Raw genomic sequence first — 27,478 nt, 5'->3', positions numbered from 1 at the left:
ACCAGTAATAGTCTCTTCTAAACTTTTTCGTACACTACAAAATAAAGGTGTTATCTGTTCCATATCCATAAAATTGTGGACGTTGGACAAGGCCATGAAGGACATGAGTACTCTGAATGCATTTTGAATGCTTTTTTTCTTAACGGACAGAAACCAATATTTGACACAAAATTACAATTTTAGTAACAAGCTTACATACCAAATTTCATCTATGAATTTTGGAGTTGCTGCAATCAAAAACATGCGATCAACAGTTCATTTTACCGATTTTATTCAAAATGCGATAAAATTCAAGATCTAAAACTCTGTACTAAATTTCATTTGCGAAGGTTGAGGCGTTTTTACTTTCTCGTATATTTAGAATAAAGATAATATAACAATCGTCAAAAAAAAAAAAAAAAAAAAAAAAAAATCGAACTCGAGATTTGGATGAATTTCCACATTTAAAAAAGATTCCATGAGTTTGAAAAATACATTTTTGGAAAATGTTCGTCTGTCCATGACAAAGATCATTCAAAAGTGCTTTGAGCTAAAACTTGGTCTTAACAACAGATTTGCAGATTTCTATCAAATTTGGCGAAAACTCCATCCATTCTAAGAAAATCTGTCCGTCTGTTCTAATATAATTAACACTATAACAACAAAACCAAGTGAGCTAGATAAATAATATTTGGTACATAAATTTAATATCTATAGTGTTGACACTTGTCAAATTTTGAGCCAAATCCAACGGCGGGTTGACTCTCTGCCGCTCTGTATTTCCAGAAACATGTGAAACGATATTTCAAAAATGCAGTGACTTAAACGTATCAAATTTGATATGGGATTTTGGGAATACAAGTGCAGTTTTGTGTCAAATTTTTATTTCTATTGGTTGAGAAAAATATGTCTTAAGTCCAAATTTGATGTTTAGATAGTATTAAGTGCATTCCAGGAATTAATCATCAAAAAACTCGCCAAGATAGACACGATAGATTCAGTAAAAATGTCAAATTCAGGCAAAAAAACATTTCTTAACTATTGTACGCAAATGCCATGCAAGGCGCTTTCTAACACGTCAGATTTATTAGAGAGTATGCAAGAAAGTTTTGTGGAGACTACGCTTGCTGTTTTATTTTGCCACAATCCAGATTTATGCCGGGTTTACACTCGGCCAGTTATATGTCTGCCAGTAAGGTAACGATTTGTAAATATATTTTTTTATTTATCGTATCAAAACTCCCCCAGGGGGGGCACCTCGAAATGAGGATGAGATGCTTCCGGCATGGTGGTTGGATCTCGCTACCCTGGAGGGTACACTAATAGGTGGGGGATCTGGCTCCTCCCATCGATGACGGGACGTACTTCCTTCGGGGAGGGTTGTACCGTGGCCGGTGACGGCCCTTAGGACTCAACCACAGTTCCCGCCAATGTTGCTGTTGCGGCGGTCCGGTCATTCAGTTTTATGGTTTAAATCCGTGTGCCTTCGGGCGGGTCGGAGAGTTAGATGGTTGACTTATCGTATCAAAACGATTTGATATATATGTTACAGTAAATGTATTTAATCTGTTAATTATGTATCCGTTTATTACATTTACCACTTTATTACATTATATATATATATCATATAATGTAAGTTAAATACCTTTTGGATAACAAGTTTTTTTCAAACTAAATTATTTTCTAACAAAAAAAAAATGGGCAGATGATATTTAAATTTGGGATGCAATATTCATAAAACAGCACATTAAAAATATTTTTTACAAAATTGTATGTAATGATTATAATCATGTGAGAATATGATGTAGCTTTGGTGAGAGGGTTTTTGAAGTTCTAAATCGCGTAGGCAATGAATAAAGCATAAATGGCAGTTTTCATCATCTTTTAATCGCATATATTTTTTTGCCTGCTTTTACCAGTATTGCATTATTATTCTTATGTATGCTTCTTTGAAGCAGATGCGTTTTTAAAAGGTTGACCTGCTTTTACCAGTATTGCTTTATTATTACGTATGTTTCTTTGACAGCAATGCGTTTATAAAAGGTTGACGTCTAGCTATGACATCATAGCTGTTATTTCATTTCAAAATCGGTCGAGCTCCAAAATTTTGTTTGCCAGTGAAAAAAAATTGAAAATTAAAGTTAAAAAAATTATCATTATATATATAAAGAGAGGGGTAGAGATCGATAGAGAAGTCTCGTGATTATTTCACACCAGTTTAAACTGATTAATAATGACTTAAATAAATTAAGACAAATGATGACTTAAAAAAATAATAATGTTCTCACATGATAACTTGAAATTTGCGATCGTGGATTTCATTTTAATTTTTCTACAGTTTTATTGTTTATTTATTTTTTGCCCATACAGCCATTTTCAATAATAACGTGCGCTGCTCGCTTCTAAAAAATTTAAATGCGCTGACGAAACAATGCCGCTATAAATTCGATTTCTAAAAAGTAGATCGCAAGTTTAAAAGCTTCAGAATCCACAGCTTAATGTTTGATTTGCTGATACTATACAATCCGGAACTATACAATTTTAATTTATATTGTTTTGCAATTGTAATTTATATTGCTGATACTATACAATTTGAACTATACAATCCAGATGCTTTGAGTCAACTTCCTGTATAATTTTTGATCAATGAAATGCTTCTAATTTTCAATGTCCCACTGGAAAATATTAATGGACATTAATAATATTGCGTTTACAGATTTGGAATACTTTGAAAATATTAAATATATTTTTAATCATGCAATTTTGAATATGGATTCATAATTTTGCAGAATTTTGTAATTTGTAAGGAATTATGACTTTAACGAATGTCTATCACGGTTGGGTTATGAGGTAAAATAAAATTAGTTTTGATTTAGAATTTTTAACTGATAGATTTTTGCATTAAAAACTAATACAAATTTTTAAAAAAGCATGCATAGAAACTTTGTGAATAAAGCAGAATCAATATAAATTTGAAACTTTAAATAATAAATAAATAAATAGTTGATTCCTTTACAATAAAGTTATTAAACTAAAATTTGCTTGACATCCAAGTATGGTAGCATCGACATAGATTTTAATTTCAAAAGTCAAACTGATTTTAAATGTATTTGATAATTTAATATAGTTGCATGCTCAGATTATATTGCATCAACATTTCCGATTTCATATTTAAGAAATATAATAATGTTTATTAATATGGCAACAGTATTACCTGAATAATAAAGGTAATTTTTATTAAACAACTCACTAACCTCGAATGTGACCATGCATGCTATCTAACATGTGCATTTTTATAGCTTATTTTAATTTCTCGTGTTATGCTTAGATCAGAAATACTAATAAAATTGACTAATTTTATTCGTACTTCTGATACTAATAATACTAATAAAATTGACTATTTTAATATAAATGTATAAGTAAATAGACATTATTTTCCTGCTAGCTGCTACATTCGAAATAATAACAATATTCTACAATTTATTAATAAAAGGAGTTTATATCTATTGTAATATGATTATGTTTCAGACTTGATTCGTATGTTTTAATATTTTTTTTCTAATTTTATATTTTACTATAGCAAAGAAAAATGTATTTACAAACTGTACATGCAATTTAATATCGGCGTAACGTCCGTCTGCATAAACAAAGAAACTGATGACTGTAGAATAAACTTATGTACATTTTGTACATTTTTATCTCAATTAGAATGCCATCAATTGTTTAGACATAATATAGATATCGCTTAGTTTTTAACCTGTGCAATTTTTTCGTGGAATAATATTATATGGAGTTAACGAGTTTTAATCACGCATGTCATAGGAAGCTATTTACATGCAGTATATCACCTTATAAATGTTTTTATGGTAAAATATAGAGTTGTGCGAAAAATAGCTAGTCAGATATATCAGCATCTCGAAATAACGACTTCAGTTTGAATACCAGATTGCACTATTATTTATATGTTTAGAAAACGATAGAACTAAGTATCGAACTATTGAAGAGTTTATTATTTAATGATTTTTTAAAAATGTGATTAATTTTTTTTTTACTTTTTATATTCATATCCTTTCATAATAATTTATCTCATTTTCATTTTTAAAATAATCCTTAAATAATTAGCTATGTTTATATTATAAATAGCTTTCTTTACGTTGATTTCTTTACGGCAGACGATAATGACTTTTTTTTTTTTAAATAAGATAATGCTTTATTTTTAACAGTTATTTTAACAGCTCATAAGTTGAAATTTAACAACATGGCAAATTGAATGATGATTTTTATTTGCTTCTAATTTCCCTAGAACTTTGTCATGAAAAATGCGAGTTATTAACTCTAAATTATTGATACATATCATTTTTAGATTTTATAATTTTTAGAATTCTGAATTCTGAATATCAATCCGATTTTCAATAAGTTAGTGTGAATTTTAGAAAAAAAACTTTTCAATTATTTTTTTATCTAAATTTTAATTTGTATGAAATTTAAAATTCTTTGTATATGTAAATTCTAAAATATTTAGATTTTAAATTCTACTCTTGTATGAAGCAGAAAAATATAATTCAAAAGCAGTGCAATAAAATAATTGTCAATTGGTTTAAGAAAATTATTAACCGCTCGTTAGAATCGATGTTAATTACGTGTCTTTTACAGTGAAATTTGTAATGATCTGTTTAAAGTTTAGATTTCATAAATTTAGGTAGTCCTTTTATGAGATGACAGACAAAAAGTATCAATGAGTAATCTCAATATCATCATTATGTCCATATAATTACGAATTCTAATACAAATTTTTGGATTTTGAATAAAAGTTTTTTTTTTCGCATAAAATAAACAATTAATGGTGTCTTGTCATTGGTTTTAAAAATTCGCTGCAAGAAATTACATCAATTGTGCGAATTCAAATTAATATTAAAACGAGAATTCTGACTACCGAATTTTTAGACTTTTTGTGTATCAAAGTTTTTTTGAAATGAAATTAACACTTCATGATATCTTTCAATTGATTTTGTCATTGTTTTTTCTGCTTAGAAACTCCCTGGAAAGTTCTGTTGGTCTTACTGATTTAATGTGTTGCACATGATTAAGGAAGCACATATTAAAATGTTCAACATATTGTAAACATCCTAGAACACTGGAAAGTTCTGTTGGTCCTAATGATTCAATGTGTTGCTCATGACTAATGAAGCACACATTGAAAACATCCCACAACTACATTGAAAAGCTTTGCTGGTTCGATGTGTTGCTCATGACTAATGATGCGCTCATTGAAGTGTTCAAAACATTGGAAACACCCTAAAACAACACGGGAAAGCTCTGTTGGTCCTACTGTTTCAATGTATTGCTCATGACAATTGATGCACACATTGAAATGTTCAAAACATTGAAAACATCCTAAAACCAAATACTGATTCAATACGTTGCACATGACTAATGAAGCACACATTGAAATGTTCAAAACTGTGTAAACATCCTAGAACATGGGAAAGTTCTGTTGGTCCTACTGATTCAATGTGTTGCTCATGATTAATAATGCACACATTGAAATGTTCAAATGTTGCCTAAAACAAACCTTAGATATTTTATTAAATGAATACAGAAAACTGCAAATGCAAAATTTTCTATTTTCCTTTCGATCGTTTTTTTTATTTATTGAATTTCTAGAGATAATTTTCTGACAATTTTTGTTTTTAAATATTACTTGATTTCCGCAATTTCATAAAGTAATTTTTAACATAAAATTTTTAAAAATGCAAGAACATTAAATTGAAATTTTAGTTCTGTTGGATTATTTAAAGATAAAAAAATTTGTAAAATGATAATTCGATAACGAAATTTTCATAAGGCTTCAGATGAACTTCGTTCCTGTGATGGAAATGCAGAAAAGGTGTACTCGTAAGTCAGTCCTGCTACCATTCCACCCAAAAGTGGACCAATCCAATATACCTGAAATACCAACAAGTGTTTATTTTATCATATTTATTTAGTCTTTAGGTGAGTTTTATCTTTGACTTTTAAATATTTAATAGTTCTGTCATAATTCATTATTTTATCATCATTCCCAAATGAAATCTGATAAATCATACTCGCGATATTCTGGAGCGCCATCTAGTAAATGACTTATTAACTAAAGCAGTAGATAGTATATGGGTACAACAATTTCATTAATGTAAAGTCAGTTAAGATTAATTTTGCAAAAATTGATTAACATTTTTTTATGCGTAGGAAAACACATCGATATTCAATAGGTGTGAAAAAATATGTTTTGAAAAAGGCATTAAACAATGCCTTTTTCTCTGAATCAGTTCATTAATTAATCAGTCTTAGTTACGGCATTTTTCATAACTACCTTAAAGATATGGGGTACTTCAGTAAATTTTCCTCTGATTTTTATATTGTCCGCAAAATTCCACTGAGCAATAGGATATAGTACTATAATTTTTGCCTAACTCTCGGCAGTCGTAAATTATTATCGTTAATCATCAAAACAAATGTTGATTTAGTGAAACTGATGTTCTTCAAATCTGTCATCTTCAACTGATCGCCTTCAGCTCCATCTATTTCTCAGACTTGGTTCTCATATTGGTGCTTTTAATATAATAGATAAAAATATACATTTTTGCAGAAAAATCTAATCCATGAATACTCCGAGATAAATTACTTTTACGATTCTCAGTACATTCCTTTTATAAATTTAAACGAGCAATTCTTGTACATTTATTTCGTGTATTTCGGAAACAGCGCTAACGATTTGGATCACATTTTACATTTGGATAAGATCTTGTTTTTTAAATGTATTTCTATAGGTATATTTACTGAAATAACGCGATTTTACACACTTAATTTTTTTTATAACTAAATATTGAAACGGGACTATACATGGCATGCATACGCGTATTAGAGGTGGCGTAGTGGTTAGGGTTTCGGCGCTTTTTTTCTCATGTTCGATACCCTGTTTGCAATTCAATTTGATTTCGCTTATAACTTTAAACGAATCACAGGAAAGAATTTTACAAAAAAAAAAAAAAAAAAAAAAAATTCCCGACTAAGCTTGGTTTCTCAGGTACTTTATTACTTAAAAAGAGTTAAAATCATCTTCAAATTCCTCTTTCAGCATCAAGTTTTTCAGCCTTTGAAGTCATAACAAATCAATATTAATGATCGATTTTTTATTCGTGATTGTATTGAAAGTATTGTGTATATAGGAAATATCTTTAATTCTTTAAAAATATCAGCTACTAGTTTGGCGTATTTTTTTTTTTTAAGATAAGACTCTATCTTTTTCCTAGACTTAATATCAATTTTTATCATTGAATAAATTATTCCAAATATAAGGAAATCACAAATTTTTATTATTAGAAAAGCCCGTTTCTTGTTACCTTATGATAAAGATTACCAGAACTAAGAAAGAACACCATCCTATTTCTCAGATGGAAGTTCAAAAATGAAAATTGTTTCTTACTCATATCCCCTAAAGATCCTAGTAAATCATTTGTAATGTGGATATTTACAAGCAACAAAAATTGAAAATGATAAATAATTTTTGGGATAGTTTACAAGTAAATGAAAACATAGTATTACTTTCAACTACATTTTTGACATTAAAAAAATTAAAAAAAACAAGTAATATATATATATATAAATTAAAGTCAATTCCTACTTATTTTCTTCTATTATTTATATATATCTTATATTATTTATGATCGGATGTCGCGTCAGTAATCTCAGAGCTTGGCGACAAACTTGGGGACCATTTGCGTCATGGCGACAGATTTGGTGACTTTGGCTACCAAATAGAAATTACTGGACAAATTTAATTAATTGATTAACATTTGAAAAAAACGATATTAACATCATTTGAACTTGAGTGGATGAATTAAAAGTATTTTATTAACGATTGAAAATTTGAGCCAGATATGTAAATATATATAGGGAGAGTGTGAACTAATAGTGGGAATTGGAAAAAAAGCGAGAGAGAAATTCTTTTGAATACAGTAAACATTATATGTTTCATTTTAATGCCTTAAATATACTTTAGAATTTGATGCATATATGTTTTTATTAGTGTAAAAGATTTCTAAATGTAACAAAACATAACTAAAAATGATATCCTTGCCCTATATTATTTGTGGTATTTTGTACTTTCTGTTAAATAAATTAATCTTATAATAATTGTTTATTAAAATATTTAGGGGAGAGATTGATTTAAGGAATTCTTTTAGTTAATTAGACAATATTATTTCCTTTATTAAATAATTTGTTAATATATTAATTAATTAACTGAGATACTTCGTTTTGATTTTAGATAAAAATTTAAAGCATAAAGATTTTGTTTCTTGAAAACTTTGACGACAGTCCAAGCCTGTCTTCCTTTATAATGATATTAGCAAAATGCTATTTCAAACAAGCAGAAGTGATCTCCCTGAAACGTTCTCGCACTTTCATATAAATGTACTTGTGCATAATTATGCGCATCTCATTGTGGAATAATACTTACTGAAAAGACTTTACGATATTTGCTATTTCCTTTAGTGATTAATCGCTGAATATGAGATGGAACCAAAATTGAGCTCATACCTTTCATAAAATGTCCTACTAAATTTCTTACATTAATGTTATTGCGGTTTTGAGTTTCCGCATTTATATGCATGTAAAAGTACAGATCAACTGAAGATTAATTCACTGACAGACATAGTTCAAAATTTGAAACTGATCTGTACTTTAGACGTTACGCCTATGTTCTAAATTTGATCCGTTTAGTACTTTTTATGTGGTAGCTATTGTATTATCTCATATTCGAACAGCTGGAAAAGCAGACTTCCTGTGAATGAATTTCAGTCAAAATTTGATAAAAATCTGCAAATTGGGTGCTAAGACGATGCACAAAATCTAATCCGTCTAACTCAAAGATTGTTTGAGTTATGTTCATAGATAGCTAGAAAGCAGAAATCTGTCAAAATCTCGAGTTTGACTTTTTTGACTATTACAATACTTCCTCTTTTATATATTTATTTACGAGAAAGTAAAAATTAATATTTTATTTGATTGTTAAAACCACATTATGTAACAATTTAAGGATTCATTTAATTATTTTACGCCATTGCATTTAAAAGTTTATTAAGCAATTGAAAGATATCTACTTCAAGCAATTGTGATAATATAATACGACATCTAAAAATATATTTTGTTTTTCTGGAATGTATATTTCTTATGACTTTAAGAAGAATATAATAAGAATTAAAACTAATATAAATCTGTATTTTTCATCGCATTTGTCAATGCATTGTATTTAGCTACCGTTATGATATTTTAGGAAGAGTTTTCTAAAATAAGTGAAAAAATATTCCCTTGGAAATAACTATTTTTAAAGACTCACCCAATGATTGTTGAAGTTGTTCATAATAACAGCTGGCCCAAAAGACCTGGCCGTGTTCATACTGGCTCCCGTGTATCTGATCTATAAAGACAAATAAATAGCATTAGAATAATAACATCAATTCATTATTTACTTTACTATCACCTATTTATTAAAATAATAAATAAAAGAAGCTAAATATTTAACGGCAAGAATATTTAGTTACAAATTAAAAAGCCAAAATTTACCAAAGAAAACAAAGCATATATTGGATAAAAGTAAAAATAAATATTTTTTATTAAAACCCGCGTATCATTAAAAAAGTAGAAATTTGTTTAACAAAAATCTTGAAATCAAAAGTAAAAAGCATAAATGTTTTATAGGCTAAAATAAATAAATTAAGTTAATGGTAATTTTTAAATCATTGATATAGTATATTTTTATATGATAGTATATTTTAATTGCATGAATGTGAAGGAATTTTCTTTCTCATGATATGTATCATGCCTTATCCCATTCTTACAGTATTTAAAAACCTCATACTTCCACATTTTTATTTTGACGTCCAGATTTCAGTAATTCCAGATTCAAGTAATCATTTTCTAGATTTCAATACATATTTTCTAATAAGATATGCATTTCATTTTTATAATTTTTAATTTCTTACTTTTCATCATTAATTTCTTACTTTACTTCATTATTACAACTTTTAAGAAAACATGCAGTTGGTGTTTCTTAGTTGCGCTAACAGATGGCGCTTATCTTTGGGAACCAATAATTAAGCAAATTCAGGCAATTAATTTATAATTAAGTTGGAAGAATAAGAAAATGTAGCATTCCATCGGATACTTGTTTTGGATTTCGAATCTATAACACATCTATATAAGACTGAAAAATAGTTTTCAAAATTTCATCTTTATGAATATGAAATATATGGAGTCGAATAAATGCGTATGTAAAAAAATTAGAAAAGCATATAGTTTTTTCGATAATTACAGCATTAAAACACAAATGCAATAAACGTGTTCTTTCTGAAAATTACATAGATATTTTATATTATTATATTAGATAAAATATGAAATAATCAAATTTAAATTTCAAAATGAATCTAACATCTGTCTTCTGCTTATTCTCTAGATAATAATTGATTCGCAATATTTTCAAACTTAGAAATAGCTTTATAACTAATTTTATAAACATTTTCTAAACCAATGGGAATATTTTCTAATATTATATTAATAAATCAGAGTCCTATAGTTTTAAAGAAATAGACTTTAAATTGAAAAGAGCAAATAATTCATAATTTTATGAATACAAGGTATATTTGTCCTTCATAAGTTTAAAATCTGTTAACCCTATCTAAAATTACACATTAAGGCTTAAAATCTTCATATGAATCATTGTAGTATTAAGTGTAAGCATTTTTGAGGAATTCAAATTTTAAAAATAATTCAGTCACAAAATTCTCTTTAAAACTTTTGTTAAAGTTTTTAACAGTTTTGTTGATATTAGAAGCTTTACGAGAAATACGAATTAAAATATTTTTTTGCAAGCTAGACAACGAATTAATTTATTGACAATTTCAAATTCTTTTAGATATCGTTTTCAGTATATTTTTTGAATAATGCAATAAAGCCACAGACCGGAAATCCTTATGTTTGCAACAACCGTGTATTATCAAAATCAGTGATTCTCATTGTATGAATTTAACAATAATATTAAGCAGACAATACTATCGTGATTTGAATCACGATTTTAATAAAATAGACGATTACTAAGAAAATTCATAACTGTGAGCAAATTTTCAGGTAACTTATTTCATACAGCAATTTCATTGGAATACGAAATAAGCGAGTGTTTCAAATTGTTTTAAAATATTGTTTCCTCATACATATAGAGGCTTATAAATTATATATTATATATTGTTATTTTAGGTAACGAAAGTATTGCAGATCAAAAAGGTAACGTCGTGTTAGTATTGACTAACATTCCTAGTTTTTTTAGTTTTTTTATTTATTTAAATGTTGCATAGATTGGTCTTACAAAAAATGTTTTGTTCGTATTGACTAACATTCCTAGTTATTTATTTAAATGTTGCATTGATTTATCTTACAAAAACGTTTTGTTCGTATTGACTAATATTCCTTTTTCTATTTAATGTTGCCAAGAATAATCTTACAAAAGCGGTGATATTAAACAAGGAAAAATATGACAGTTTATTATACGATGATGTATTTATTTCATAATCGTAGGCAAATGTTTTAATTCCCCGCTCTGGATATCAAAAGGAATTTATTTATGTTCATGTAATTGACGTGATTAAATTTTGTGATCCATTGTGCATTTTGCTAGCACTAAAAGCATTTGACGTAACAACCAGGACAAGACAAAATACAATGAATTTTGTCATGCGACTGTGACGTCATTGGGATTGGCTCGATTGAAGAAATGCTATAAAATAATTTCATGATGCAACGTAATGAACAAATTCATTTATGCACATATATCAAAATATTTTTTTCCATTAAAATAAAATTTTTTATCTTCATCGTTAGTTATCTACATAAAAGCTCTGATTAAAAAAAACAGTTATAGAAATGAAATGTTTAGCTTTTCTGCTTAATCTTATTTAATCTAAATTTTTAACTTTAACTTTTGTTAGCTGTTAGCAAATTTGTAAGCAGAACCCGGCAATGCAGCCTATAATTTCGTTTCTTAAAAATTGCTAGACAGACTTGTTCTAATATAACAACACTGAACTTAAAGAAATTAGGGAACCTATAACCTTTTTTATCTGAAAAAATTATGGAAATTTTTAATTATAAAGATATTTAAGAATAGTATTTAATGGTAATTTATTTCTATTTTATAAAATTATTATTTATGGATTTATTATTTAGGAAAAGTCTCTAGATACAATGTAAAATTTAATCTCTTCATATATAAAAACCAATAATTAATATCACAGTTCATAAATTATTGCAAAAGCTTTATTAAAACCATGTAGAAAGAATAAATATGCAAGGATAATATGTAGAAAAAATTGACTTTTTAAAAATAAACGATGAATATAATTATTTTTCAAAAATAACTGACCCATTGTAATTAGAAAAGTTAAGTTTAAAAAATCGTAAAACAGACGTATATGGGTCACTATTTTGTAAGTAGCTTATAATCTTAATTTCAAGGATAATAATAATAATAATAAAAAAAAATTATTTATGACAAATTATTATGACCTGCTGCCACCTACAGAAAGAAACGGAAAGTATTTTCAACGCTGCAAAATTATTGAAAATCCTAAAAAGTCATTTTCTTATTAAAATTCATATTCTAAAAATAGTGATATAAATATTTTAATTTAATCATTGCTCTTGGAATTTCTTTTAGAAATGAATTATAATTTTTATTTATAAAGGAAAAATGTAATACTGATTTTTTATGAATACAAATATTTAATTAAGGCCATTAATTTATGACTTTCGAAGTTTTCTCTTCTTTTGCAAGTAAGATAAAGGTATTCTTTAGGATTTTCGTTAGTCTTTCACTTTCTTCTCGGTTTCTGAGAGTTCTTGAGGAGTTAGTTCTGATTTCCTCCTCACTTTCCTAAGTTTAATACCGAAGACAAATGAGATAAGGAAAATTTCTAACCTTTTTTTCATACTCTGACTGAATTTGCCATTTTGTATGAATTATATAAAATTCCGATAGAAGAATGCAAACAAGATAAATTAATCGCTTTTATTTACATATATAATGACATGATGTTCAGAAAGAACGAAGCATTCATTTTTTGTAAGGGGAAAAAAAGAATTAGTCCTTAATGAAATTCTAGAACTAAAAAAGACTTTCAAGTAATATTAAATGAGTAGAAAAATATTACGTGCTCTAATGCTACCCTTCAGCACTTTAATAGAAATCTTCGCCTTTTAATGCGAGATTCCATTAAACGTTAAAATCTTTCTAGTTGGCTGATTCTATACCGGTGAAAACGACCGGAATAGACACAACCAGTCCAACCCAGCCAAAAAGGCAAATTATATTTTTAAATATTTTGTTTGAAAATAAATTTTTCATGAAAATTATGTTAAAAAACTGAAAACTAGGTCAGCTCAAAAGAATGATGCAATTCAAATAAGTGATACTTGATTATATAGATGGATCACAAAGTTATACAAAAATTAAAACAATATCGATTTTTTTTAATGCTTTCTTGCTTAAAATGCCGAATATTCATTCATACGAAACAATTATCACTACAATAGAATTGAGATTAAAGTAAAAAATTATTTACAGTAAGCATTAAAAACGCAATTTTAAGGTTGCTGCTTCTTAAGATATGGATTTTGAAGCATGCAACAAATAATTTCCCTACTTCGAAACTAAAATACTATCAGTCAATAGATGTTATAAAATAATACTAATATGAAGGGTAATCTACGCAAAGGAGCATTAATGAAATACTCTTAATTTTTCATTGTCAGATTATTTGGTAAAATTATTTATGATAGTTAATATAGTAAACTCTTGATTTAACAAAAATAATTTGGCTACTAATCTTAAACTCGTTTCATTCTTTTGGGTTCATGAGTTGTTTTTTTAAATCATTCTAATAAACAGTTATAGGAATTTCTTTCTTTTTCGTTTTTTTTTTTTTTGTTTTTGTTTTTTGCTAAATATGGTATTGCATTAAATATTTTATGTTCCTATTAAGCAATGCACAATTTATCCTGTTTTAAATATTGTTAAAGTCACAATTAGCAATTTAACGGACTTTCGATTTCATGATGGTTTCTACATCAATTATTCTATTAAATCTTGGGTTTATCACATTTTAGAGCAAATTTGAAACCAAGATTTCATATTGCCAGATGCTTAGAACAATTTTCAAACGGAGACAAAAACTCAAAAATAAAATTAACGCCTACAACAAAAATTATTTGATAGCTCAATAGCAAATTTGTAATTTTTTTTTTAAGTGTGACGAAATTTGTGTAACATCATTTCGAAATATGCGCCTGATTTAACTTTGACGAAAAAAATATTAAGATGCAAGATATGAATGTATTTAAAAAAGGGAATTTGAATACTGGTATTACTTTGAAAATAATTTATCACAAATGTTTTGATTTAACAAAATGAGGAAATTGTAAGGCAAAAAACATACTGAAACATTAGAGACAACATTTGAGAAAAAATTAATATCTAAAAGTTTTATTTACGTATTGATTGTATTAAAAAGCTATATAATTATATGGTCAAACAATGATGAACGGAACAAAAGTTGAATCATCAACAACAGAAGAGTGATCAAAATCATTGTTCATAAAATTACTTGGTTAGTAACAAGCATTGTCTTTTTTGCTTTGCATGTTTGAAAGTTCATTAATCTTTCAAGGCAATATATTTTTTACATTATAATCTTACATAATTAAGATTTAAATGGTTTCTTTAAAAAAAGAATTGCATAATAAAGAAAGGAAAAGCCTTGCATAAACAAATGAAATAATTTCCGAGTCTGTAAACCTTTGTTTTATTAATTTTTTTCTCTCAAAACAATCTCTGTGTGCCTGCCTTGACAAAGCATTTCGTCTTCCTTCCTAACAACGCATGTAAAAGAACGTGAATAAATTCTTTTTCACCTTTTCTTCAAATAGTGGCAGACAGCCGAAGTAACTATTTTACCCGAACGCCGAACGTCTGCTTAAAATTTACGTTTCAATAAAAGTCGGTGTGGCTGTGACGGTAAAGAAAAAAATAATAATGAAGAGAAACAAAACAAAGAAAAAAGGAAACATCTGCTTCGGCAATAAATCACTGGCCAAGAAAACGCAACACGACGAATGATGCCAACCAAAAGATTATAAATTCTTGGTAGAAAAATATCTTAACCAACAATGGATCGTTACGGTTGCAGCGAACGTCGGTCGCTTGAAGAATTAAAGCGCTTTCGGTCGAAAATAAAATAAAAGTGAAAACAGACGATAAATAGATAGATAATTCGAAAAGGCAAAGTTTTATTTTTTCTGCAGCTAGCTCGTAACTTATTTTGCATTGTTACGCGAAATTTTAGTTATTCGTTCGACCTTAGTACGCGATTATGATATTTCGGAGGGTTTTTTTTTTTTTTTGGTTATTTATTGGCATGGCGTGTTACATGTTGCAACAAATTTGTTTTCTATTCATAGAAAAACGTAATTTCTGAATGACTGACAACTAAGTTGGATAATTTTTTGGATGACAATCTTATACATGTAGAAGTAAATCAGGTGCGCACAAATTGATGCATTTGCAAATCTTGGCTAATCATTAGGCCGATTTTACGCTTTGGTGAACATTAATACATTGTTAGAAATTGTATAAGCCTTGTGGCATTTTATCATTTTCAGCTTGCATTTGAGTTGATTTAGCAGCTATATTATACAAATATAAGCATTTTTCTAGGAAGAAAATGCAATATAAGAAAAGCATAAGCAAAAATAGAAAGTACTTAATTATACAGTTTCAGCTGAAACCTGGGATTTTTAGGAATACTGCTTTCATGTGAAATTAGCAAGGATATATTATATATACAATGCAATTCTTTTACAAGCGTGTATTGTTTTCTGTGATGTCAACATTTCTGCTTTCATTCATTTGCTCTTATGTTTGAAGTATCCATATGTTTAATTCTAGGGGGCTCCTCTCCCTGCTAGTTTATGTTCGCCAACCTCCAGGAACTGCTAATGCAGTTCCTCTCTGATCGGTTCGCGATCCAAGTTTGCTTTGCTCGCTCGCCATCCACTAAACCACTTTAGTCTAGCAACAGATGTATTCAGATTCAACCAATAAAAAGTCACGATTCAATATATCATGATTTCAGATTTCTATTTCTAATTGTCAAGATATTTCAGGACATATTCTGTTCCATAACATGTCTTTTTCTCTTTTCTGTTTTTGATTGTTCACGCTTCAACCCACTCTTTCCCTCAATTTTTGGTAAATAATGATTTTTTTTTTAAATTCTGTTTCTATGATATAGTTCCCGAATTTGAAAAATTGTGAGAAAAACTTTTTTTTTTTTTTTTGCATTTGACAGGCTTGCTGAAAAATATTGCACACAATTGCATCAACAGTTTTTTAATTTCTTAAAAGTAACAAACGCAAATAATATCTTTCTGAATCTTGAATGTTAAAAATGCCTTTAACTTGAGCTCCCATGGAAAGCAACAACTAAGTAGAATTATATTCTCTTATACGCTTCCGATAGCTTTTTTTCTTTCGATTGAATCACTGTTCAGCGAGTCTTTCAATATTTCCGGCGGGTTCAACAGATGTTCCAAAACAATTTTTTTTTATCATGACAACATTATTTGTATTGTCACTTGGGTTCTAGTATAGATTTGAGTGCCCCTTTGCCAAATTTCAGGTATGAGACAAAAATTCAATTTAGAACTGAGTTTTACATCATTCTTACATCATCATTCATTTTTTTTTGTGTGAAATAAATCAGGGTTACGTAATTCACGCTCTGGATTAGAGGAAAAATGTTTAAAACATCCTAGTATAAATATATAATGTAAAATAATTAAAAACCAGTATGATGGTAATATCCATCGTCATGCAAAATTATATCTTAAGCCCAGTGCAAAAACTTCAGTGCCACTCTCAATTAAATTTCTCCACTCGTTATCGCTTTTATTAGCAAAATAAATAAATAAAATCTCAGATTAGTTATAAAAAAATATTCAGAAAATCGCACATTTCTTCCAATCACAGCAAACAGCGGAATGACAAGTTCAAACCGCTATAATAACTGTGGCATTTGATTTTTTTTTTTTTTTTTTTGAAAGCTAGGTTCCTTATTACGCAATAGTCGTGAAAAAAGTTGCCAGCAACAACCAATTTACAGTACACCTGTTTTGAGTACAATTTTGTGTTCACTAAATGTTATAATGGAAATTTCCATCATCATGCAAAGAAGGGTTAATGACCACATGTCAGGTTCCAACGAGGGTGTATCTTTTCGCCACTCGGGACAGCTAAAGTAACGCTCGACTGCAGAAAGAGAAACAATGCGTTCGCATCAAAAGATCCGCTCCGAGTGTATTTCCAGGGTGTCATTCATCAAGCATCTAATCGGTGGGGGTCGAGCCCGACATCACTGACGCAGATCCGTCAGGTGCCCGCGCCGCTGGGCCCGAAAATAGAGTCAGTCTTGAAATAAACACGTTTGCTGAACTCGGGGGAAAGAGGAGTCAGTCCTTGACTTTTGGAGAAATGCTGTCTTTTCTCAAGGAACAACACGTGGTGAAAAGGCGAAATGTTCAAGGCGTTGTTCTTGAAAGATCTCCGTGGAGATAAGTTCAACACTGGATGCTGTTCAACATGAATAGTATTGTAGTATGTGGAGATAAATTTGTTCCAGTGTTAATGAAATGCTGTAAAAACTCGTAACCGGCACCCATTCAAGAGCAATGCTAAAATAATGGCACCTTTGAAAGAATAGATTTAATTCCGAAATTTAAATGTATGGGTTAAAAAAAGAAATACTTGCAACTTTGATAGTTAACTTGTTGATCTGGAATATTTCCTCTCCAGGCTCTTAAATTCGGAAGACATAATTATATAAAATTTTGTTTTTTCTTATTTTTTTATATATGGAATATTTGATGAGAAAGTTTTGTAGTTATTAAAAAATGATTTTGTAAAATCTCAACGCTTTACAACTCTCAGGAATGTGAACACAATTCTCACATGACAGCTCTTTGGAATTGTGTCTGTCTACCTGCGGTCACAGTGATTATTTAATGATTAATTTATTATGAATAGCTAAAATTTGATAGGTTATCTTTACATCAAACTTATAGATATTAATCAAATTTGAAATGAAATCCATTCTGAGCAATTGATTTTGTCTACTTGATTGTCCGAGTGTAAGTCTATCAAAGTTTAAATGAATTTCATTCTCAGGAAGTCTGTCTGTCTGGCTGTTCTAGCACAGGTGAACACGATAACTACAAAACGTAAAAAGCTGGATGAATAAAATTTGGTGCATATATTTAGCCTTTAAAGTGTAAAATTGCATTAAATTTTTAACGAAATTCGGAACGGGGTTGACAGTCTGTTGGTTTGTAGTTTTGAATCCATGTAAACGCTCTAATTCAAAAACGAAATGATATAGACAGAAGGAAATTTAGCAGGCTATCATTGCTATTAAAATGGTATTTCTGAATCATATTTCGATTTTAATTGGTGGAAAGAAAGGCGTTCAAAATGCATACTCGATTTTTTTCACTCTATTACGAAGAACAAAACTCTCATGTTCGCGAGACTGAAAGGAGGGTGGGGGATCCTGGCATTCGTGGCGTTCCACAATTTTATGAGGAGGAGATGAAAATAATCATACTGGTTACTCCGTCCCGCCTAATAAAGGCATTCGGATTAAATCAAATCTGATCGACCGGACCGCCTCGATAGCCACTCTGACGGGCTAGGGTTGAGTCCTAAGGGCCAACACCGGCCACGGTACAATCCTTCCCATAGGAAGCACCTCCAATCATCGATAGGAGGTAGCCCATCCCCACAATTTCTGTACCCATCAAGGTGGCGAGAATCAACCACCATACCGAATGCTTCTCACCCTCATTTCTGAGGTGCCCCCCCCAGTGGGAGAAGGGATGATATCTTTATTAGAAAGTACAAAAGAAATGCCCGAAGAATAATTCCCGCTGATGCAAAAAATTATCAGATATTGCACAATTGCGGTATTCATTGCCATATGGTTTTTAATTCTTAACTCTCTGATATTAACGTCATCATCTTTTATAATGAGTATACAACGATGATGTAACGCATATATCCTCGGAAAAAATTTGGTAATCTAAAGCTTACCTGCGTCAAATAAAATTCTCCAATCTTACTGGGTCTAGATGCAAGTCTACTCAAGTCAATTGGTTAAAAACACATTATAATGTGCAAGTGTAGCAATACCTGCTGGTCAAAGCGACTAATTTATTATATTGCATCTTAGAATTTGTATTAGTCTTTTAAATGTGAAGACGGTTGGACAGTTTCCCTTTATGGTGGATTTTAAGAGGAAATGAGTCCAAATTTCTGTTCCATCAGAAATTTTGAATACTTATATATTATAATATAAAATATATCAAATAATTTTTTAAAATCCTTTTCAATTTAATACTGTAATAAAAAAAATATTTTTGAAAAAATTTTGTGTGTTTCCGACGTTTTAGTGTTTGATTTTCTGGAATATGAAATATACAAAGAGAAAGTATAAGAATTTCTATTTAAGCATTGACAAAAATTATTTCTATGCATAGATAATGAATTTTCATACGAACTTTTATTTTTTCAGAATTAAAGCTGACTTTTATGTAAAAGGAGTCGAAAGTTAAAAGACTTATACTAATTTTTTTTAATGTCTAACGGTAATTAATATTTTAAATATTTTATTAATCAGACAAAAATTAAAACCCCTAAAAGGCATTGAATTTTGAAAGAAGAAAAAAAAAAAAAAAAAAAAAAAAAGTCGAGGAAAAGTCTTAAAAAATATTTGCTCCTTTGAATTCATTAATATTCACTGAAAATATTTATTTAATTTCATCGTACAAATTTTAGTGCTACTTTATTCCCAAATAGGTATAGACTTAAAATATCAAAAAGGAAAGTTTGTATTTTGGACACTATTTTCACTACTTTTCACGTCCGCTATCTCTTTAAACTAAAGCCTGCTAGACCACTGCTTAAATGTTTTTCGTTACATTGCATCATAGCAAGCTTATCCAGATTCCGGATGTTGTATTTCAACCGTAGCGGTTCCAGAATTGTATAACTTTAAAATTCATAATCTATTTTATAACCAAATACCACGAACAATAATTTTCTTCTGAAAGGGAAAACAATAACTTTTATGCCTCAAATATATTTTCCTGATTAAACTTGCAAAAAAGCATGTTTTTCTCAGACATCACCTCTCTTTTGAATAAAAAAACACCGACATTTATCGTACAGAATCACGAATTTTCGATAAAACACAACTCATGACTTTCCCTTTCGCTCCTGACCTTCCCTCAATATGGAACGAAATGCAAGTGCGACAAATTTCGCTTCCAACGTTGGCAAGAGGGAGAACCTGTTAACGGGCGGATAAGTCAGCCGTAAAAATGATGAAAGGCCGTCGTAAAACCCGTTTTACTATCGGCGAAAAGTAAATATTAACATTTTCATGAAAGTTTACGACCAAATCTGAAATCATATTAGCATCTCTCGCGGTGTAATGAAGGACATCAACAGATGTAATGAGCGTGGATTTACGGCCAGTAATAAAATGGTAATATGTTATATAAACATTGAAGTTGAATGATGATCAATTGAAATCCATTTCTTTGATTAAATGGAAAGTAAATCAAATGGAAATTTGATTTTTATTTATGTATCGTTTTAAAGTAAAGTCAACGTTATTTTGGCGCATACTTTCCAGTTTTTAACTGCGATCAGCTAACGAGGGAAACACCAGAGCAGGTAACTCCATCTTCAAGCGCCAGACCAGAGGAGAAACACCTGGTCTCGACGGAGTCAACATTGGGTTCCGGATTTCAAGATTGTAACCTTACTATCGCGAAGCTTTAAAATTACCAATAAGTCGTGATTACCCAATAGGTAAAGGTGGGTTTGCACTCGAAGGCAAGTTATAAGATGGCCAGTAAGACAGCGCATGCTCAGAAAGGGGCTGATTTATGTTTGCCACAATTTCATAAGATAGATTCAGACATTCCATATTTGGCTATAAATAGTCGTTTCGGCGTCTAAGAATTTTTCTTTATCAATGCGTGTCGTATTAAAATGATGGTTATTTACATAAAGAAACATAGTAAAATAGAAAGGAAAAAGAAAGTCAGCATACCTAAATTTGGAAAACTATAAAAAAAGGCAAATAAAATGAAAAAAAAAAAAAGAAACACAACCTCGCATCAGAAAGAACAAAAAAAATGTAGGAATAAATCTATGATAAGTAATCATTTTTTTAAACAAAAAAAAAAAAAGCGACGAATTCTTCAAACGTATGCGCAGTAAGGAAAAAAACAACAAACAAACAAAAAAAAAAACATAATAAATGTTGTTGTCCCGTTGGGACAAGTACTTGCAATAGACCTAACAACATTTTTCTTTCATGCACTGCTTACTGGCCATCTTATAGCTGGCTGAATGTAAACCCACCTTAAGTCTAAAGCATTTCAAAACAAACTAGCGGGTAGGGTAGAGTTTAAAAACATCTCCCTTTTGCCTTTAATTTAAGGTTTAAAAAACTTTAAGTCATTATCGGATGTATTGATTCCAACTTCTGATTTGGCGTCAAACAATTCTGAGAAGTTTCTTAACGTTTAAAGTGATTTATTTAGCAGTATATGAATAAAGCTAAACATGAATAAAAATTAGTTACGCGATCGGAAATCGCGTTTTATTTATGTTATTTAATGCTGGATTGAACAGAGATCAATGAGCTAAAGTTTGCCATTTTTATTATTTTAAATTTATGCTCATTCATTATAGTTTCCTATCATGAACTAACTAGAAGCACAGCTAATATTTTGTTAAACTTTTGTTCTTTCAATATTTATATTTAACTTTTATATTTGACATTCCATTTTTTTTCTTTTAATCATTATTTGTTTTGATTCGTTTTTAGTAATTAATTTAGATTTTAGTGAAGTCTCTCAGTTAGTAATATTTCAGGCTTCCATTGTTTGTTTTTTAATGTTACAAGATATTTACATCTAAAAGTAGAATACATTATACTTTTTTCTGGTATTTTGACTGAATCTGGGGTGGGATCTATGGTGATTTTTTTGGGGGGGGAGCGATTTAATCATTTCTATGCGGTAATACACAACTAATAGAAAATCGAATATATATTCTGGTCCCCTTTCTTCAATCAATTAACATAAAATCTGACACAGAACTGCAATTGTAGTTACAAGACCACATATAAAATTTTATTTAATTAAATTTTTGAATTTACATGCTTGTCAAAGAATAGAGCGATGGAGGATCAATTTCTTGTCGGATTTGGTTCCAAATTCAATACGTATCAATATTTAAGATGACAAACCTGTGTATCAAATTTTATCCAACTAGCTCGTTATATTTTGCATTTATCGTATTTATTTGTAATCGAACAGCCAAACATATAATTTGTCATGAAAGGATTTTGTTCAAAATTTGACAGAAGTATACAAATTTGGTATTAAGTCCTTGCACCAAATTTCATCCGTCTAGCTAAAATTATTTCTGAGTTATTGTATTCATAGACATGACTCAAAATTTTCGAATTTAGGGAAGCTAGAAAATAGAAGATTCGCCAAAATCTTCTATTCGAATTTTTCGACAACTACAATACTTTCTCTTTGTATAGTTCGTATAAGAGAAAATACAAATTTTCTATTTAGTACTCAATTAAAGAAGGGACGAAAAAAGTTTTATTTGAGCATTTTTATTCAGTTATTTGTTTGATAGATGGCTGCACTATAAATTTTAATTCTGTGTACCGAATTTTATCTATCTAGCTGTCTTCGTGTTCTAGTCATCGTGTTAACTTATATTCGAACTGACGGACAGACAGACTTCTTTTGAATGAAGATTGCTCAAAATTTGACAGAAATCTCCAAACTTGCTGTACAGACCATACACCAAATGTCATTCGTATAGCTCAAGTTGTTTTTGACTTATCTTTGTTACAGACAAACAGATGGACAGGTAGACAGACATTTTTTTTAAATGTGTTTTTCTAACTCAAGGAAATCTAAAACGTGAAGATTCCTCAAAACCTTGTGTTCGAATTTTTTGAAGACTACAATACTTTCTTTAGTGTATTTCGTATACGAAAATGTAAATGTTTTCTATTTAGCACCCAATTAAAGGAGTGACGAAAAAAGTTTTATTTGCATTTAATTTTATTAATTTGTTTGTTTGTAAAGCAAAATTGTATGGAGGCGATTTTTAGAAGTTCGTAGCTAGTGACACTTTCAGAGTGAAAGTTCCAGCTTGTTGCTAAGATAGAAGATCTTTGGAAGCTGTAGCGATACATGAGACGAACTGCTTGATTAAGCACAATTCTTCAGTCAGGGGGGAAAAAAAGGAAAGTGCTGATTTCTATAAATTTACGGAAATAAAAACAAACAATGGCGTCTGAAAAGCAGAAAAAAAGTCTAGCAGAAGTATCTCTTATGCTTTAAAGGAGCATGAACTAAAAGAAATGGTATACTCTTCCAAGAATTAAAGAAGCAGACTCTTTTGATAGATGGATTTTCTGAATGAAAAAATAAATTCCTGATTATCTGATTAGAATCTTATCACATCAACTTTTTTCACAATATTCCCAAAAATTTAAGCAGAATTTTGGAGTCGGCTTTCACAGTATAGTACTTAATTTATAAACAAATGTAAATTTAGCTTTCAAAAATGCTTAGTTTTCGGGACATGCTTTTCTTTTTTTACTTCAAATTTACGGAAGTATTTCGCATTTTGCATGCAAATTTATAAACTTGATCAATAAACAGTGAAAAAATGTTATTACAAAAACACAGACGATAAAATAAATAATGCTTTTTTAAATGATGCTGTTTTCAAATTGACATGTTTCTGTAAATTGTATCATGTAAAAATCGTTTGGCAGCATCGAATGCAACAGTTTACGCTATCAGACCAGACGTAAATACAAGAATCAAGTTTAAAATTTTATCGTGTTACAACGTTTAGGACTAGAGGTTCGACTTCCTTTTTTTAATCATTGCAATACTGTTTGCGTTTCGTATACGGAGAAGTAAAAATAGTCTCGCTATTGTAGAAGATTCAAAAGTTTGATGGTAGGTAGATTTCGAAGGTAAAAACTTATTTTTTTAAAAAATTTTTTGATTGTGAATATTAATATTTTTGGTTTGCTTATAAATGTCCAATTAAAATTAATAAGAACTGTTTAATACAGAAAATTAAAAAAAGCTACAATAAAAAAAATACGAATTATTGATGACTGCCATTTAAGAGAAAATTGTTACAACATATTAAAATACAAAATCATATAAATATAAACTTTATAATAATTAAAATAAATCTTTCTAAAATTTATTTTTAATTCTCTGCAATCTGTAAAATTCAGAATTTTGACACTTTATCCATTTAAAAGTTCAGTTTTTTCAACTATCAAATGAAATAACATTTTGTAGGGGGAAGATTACTATGTTCTGACTTAGCTAAAAATGTATAAGAACTAGAATTGCTTACGGAATAGAGTTACTATCTGCGCAAATACAGTGGAACACCTCGTAAAACGAACATAGTTCGTTTCTGAATTTTACTCGTATTACGGAAATGTTTTTCCTATAGGAAACCATGTAAAATAGGACGATGTGTTCCTTTCCGAAAAAAGTACTCAAATATATAATAAAGTAATTTACTATTTACAATGAATGCTTTTAAAAAGAAAACTACCTAAAAATGTTCGTCTTTGGGTACGTTTCAAAATTTGCTGAAAATACGACTCAGTATTATCGTTAAATGAATTTGTAGAATACATAGCCATTGCCTTATAAGGTGATGTTTCTCAAAATAGATAGTATAATTTCTTATATTTTCAGTATATTACTTATTTCATTGAGAGGATTTTCTCTATAGATAGATATCCTTTATTACCCTCCTCTTTAGCTATATTATTTCCTCCTGATGAAAAATATTCTTTTCTCTTTTCTTGCACAGAAAGCAGCTCCTTAATTTTTTTACTAGTTCTGACAATGCACTTCTATCAGATCATTGATGTCGTTGCTATTTATCTCTAAAATTATTACATAATTAATAATTATTAAATTATGACATAAATAATTAAAACATGTACTTGTTCAAATCCTCGGGGACACACCCGATAGAGCTATCCGGCCAAAACATATAAGGGTTCTCTCCAAACAAACACTCAAACTGAATACAGGTCAATCGAGCACGTAACGTCACGATGTCTCCTCTCTACTAGTTCTCCGAAACATTGTTCATTAAACGAGTCGCTTTTTTTACATTCTCGTATTCGTAGTATAAAGTATAGTCAAAATCGTCAAAAAAATTCAAAAGCCTGTTTAAAGACGATTTGACAAATCTCCATGTTTCAGACCACCCTGATTTCCAAAAACACATTTTTGGAAAATGTCCGTCCGTCTAATTGTTTTTCTATGACAAAGATAACTCAGAAACGCTTTGAGCTAGAAGGCTGAAATTTGGTATACGGTCTTTACACTGAATTTGCAGGTTTCTATCAAATTTTGAGTAAAATCTGCTCAGAAAAAATTCGTTTGTCCGATTTTTCGAATATAAGTTAATAAGATAACTACAAAATGAAGTGAGCTAGATGGATAAGATTCGGTACACAGGTTTAACATCTATAGTGTATTTTGAGCCATATCCAATAACGGGGTGATTGTCTGTCGGTCTGTACTTTCAGAAACATGTAAACGCGATAATTCAAAAAACGCAATGACTTAAATATATCAAATTCGGTATGATATTTTTTTGATTACAAGTGAAGTTTTGTGTCGAATTTTTGTTTCAATCGATTGAGAAAAATGCGTTTTAAGCACAAATTCCATTTTCGGATTCTATTAGAAGCCTGTCACGTATTAATCACCAAATCACGTATTAATCGCCAAAGATGGCATGAAAATGCTAAATTCAAGCCAAAGGTTAATATTTCGTAGTTATTGTACGTCAGTGCCATCTAAGGCATTCTCTGGCATGACAAATTTATTAGAGAGTAAGCGAGAAAGTTTCTGGGAGACCTCTTCCATTGGTTACATTTTGTTTTGCTCGTAATTCCCTTCATCGTTATGAAAGACGCTCACTAAGCAAGGTTTGACTAACAAAGACTTAATTTTAGTTTAGTTTAAAAAAAAATATACTTCGAAGTGCTAACCAGAGTCGTCAAAAACGATGAGTTCAACCATTATGCTCAAAAGGCTCGTTCCATTCCTCGTAAATGATAGTACATGCGTGTTGAGGAAAATAAACAAAATTTTGAAAAAAAGAATTACTGAAAGGAATTTCTAATGCCAAATACAATATCCATTTATTTTAAGGTAAGAATTGCATTGTTATTTACGAACTTGCGTGCACCAAAGAGTTATATATCTTGCAAATTCTCATTCGAAAATTAAGAAGGAAAAAGAAAGAAATGAATCACAATACATTAGTGAAGAATATCTTCCTATTAAAGCATACAAATTTAGGCTTATGAAATCAAACGCATTGTTCTTTGTCATTATAGTTCATAACGTTAAGTAACCTCTTGCGGGAATTCAATAGCAAAGCACGCAAGATTCTTGTTGTTCTCTTAGACATCGGTGCAAATTCACGGTCACGGTTAACACTCAGGACGTCATAGACGAATGAATTCTAAAGTATAGAGAAAAAAAAGAAAAAGAAAGAAGCACACGATTCACTAGAAAACCGAGTCACAGTAGACCAAACGATATCTATTATCAAGACTTCATTGTCTTCGGAATTACGCGTTTTTTTAAAACTTTTGATGACAAGTGAATGGCAGTATTAATGACCGTGGCATTGTGTCGGGTTCATGTAGTTTGGAACACAAAAAGAAGAAGATTTATTTACAAGAACCTTGAAATTCGTCTTATTTCATGTAGTTCGTTCAATAGTAAACGGTGAGTAGAGTTCGATTCGAAAACAATTTTTTTTGTGTGTGTGCAATTTGAATTGACTGTAACCGAGACAGAAAAAAGTAGCAGTTAAGGAACACAAAAAAAGTGAATAATGTAACAGTGGGCGTTCGCCGTTAAAAGAATGATTTAAAGATTGTCATGGATAAGTGAAGTCTCGCAAAAATTTGAGAAATAAAGAAATAGATAATTGACTTTGCATTGTTTTCTCGTCCGAAAGTGCTTTTTTTTTATTTGCAAGTTCGTACTTTCAAGAGATTTTTTAAAAAGAAAACTTAAGAATTCAGAGTAAGTCGAAGGACACATTTTCTATTTCCTTTAATTAGTAAATTTGTTATAAAAAGCCCCATTATATATCAGCAATATTTTTTATGTATTATTTTAATAGATTTTTCATGGCTGCTTAGCTTTCTCGAATACAAAGCATATAAAGAGA

At 29.6% G+C, this 27,478-nt stretch overlaps 1 protein-coding gene across 1 annotated transcript in view; it reads right to left on the bottom strand.

Moving 5' to 3' along the window:
- LOC129957258 (aquaporin AQPAe.a-like) overlaps nucleotides 1-27,478 on the bottom strand; it is a 52,692-nt gene that overhangs the window by 2,182 nt on the left and 23,032 nt on the right. Inside the window, exon 2 of the mRNA XM_056069511.1 lies at nucleotides 9,356-9,436. Coding sequence (XP_055925486.1) covers nucleotides 9,356-9,436 — 81 coding nt within the window. The remainder of the gene's footprint in view (nucleotides 1-9,355; nucleotides 9,437-27,478) is intronic.

Source organism: Argiope bruennichi, chromosome 11 (assembly GCF_947563725.1).
Source record: "Argiope bruennichi chromosome 11, qqArgBrue1.1, whole genome shotgun sequence".
NCBI lineage: Eukaryota > Metazoa > Arthropoda > Arachnida > Araneae > Araneidae > Argiope > Argiope bruennichi.
Note: the sequence above shows the minus strand (reverse complement) of the source record. Positions and strands in the feature narration are given on the sequence as shown.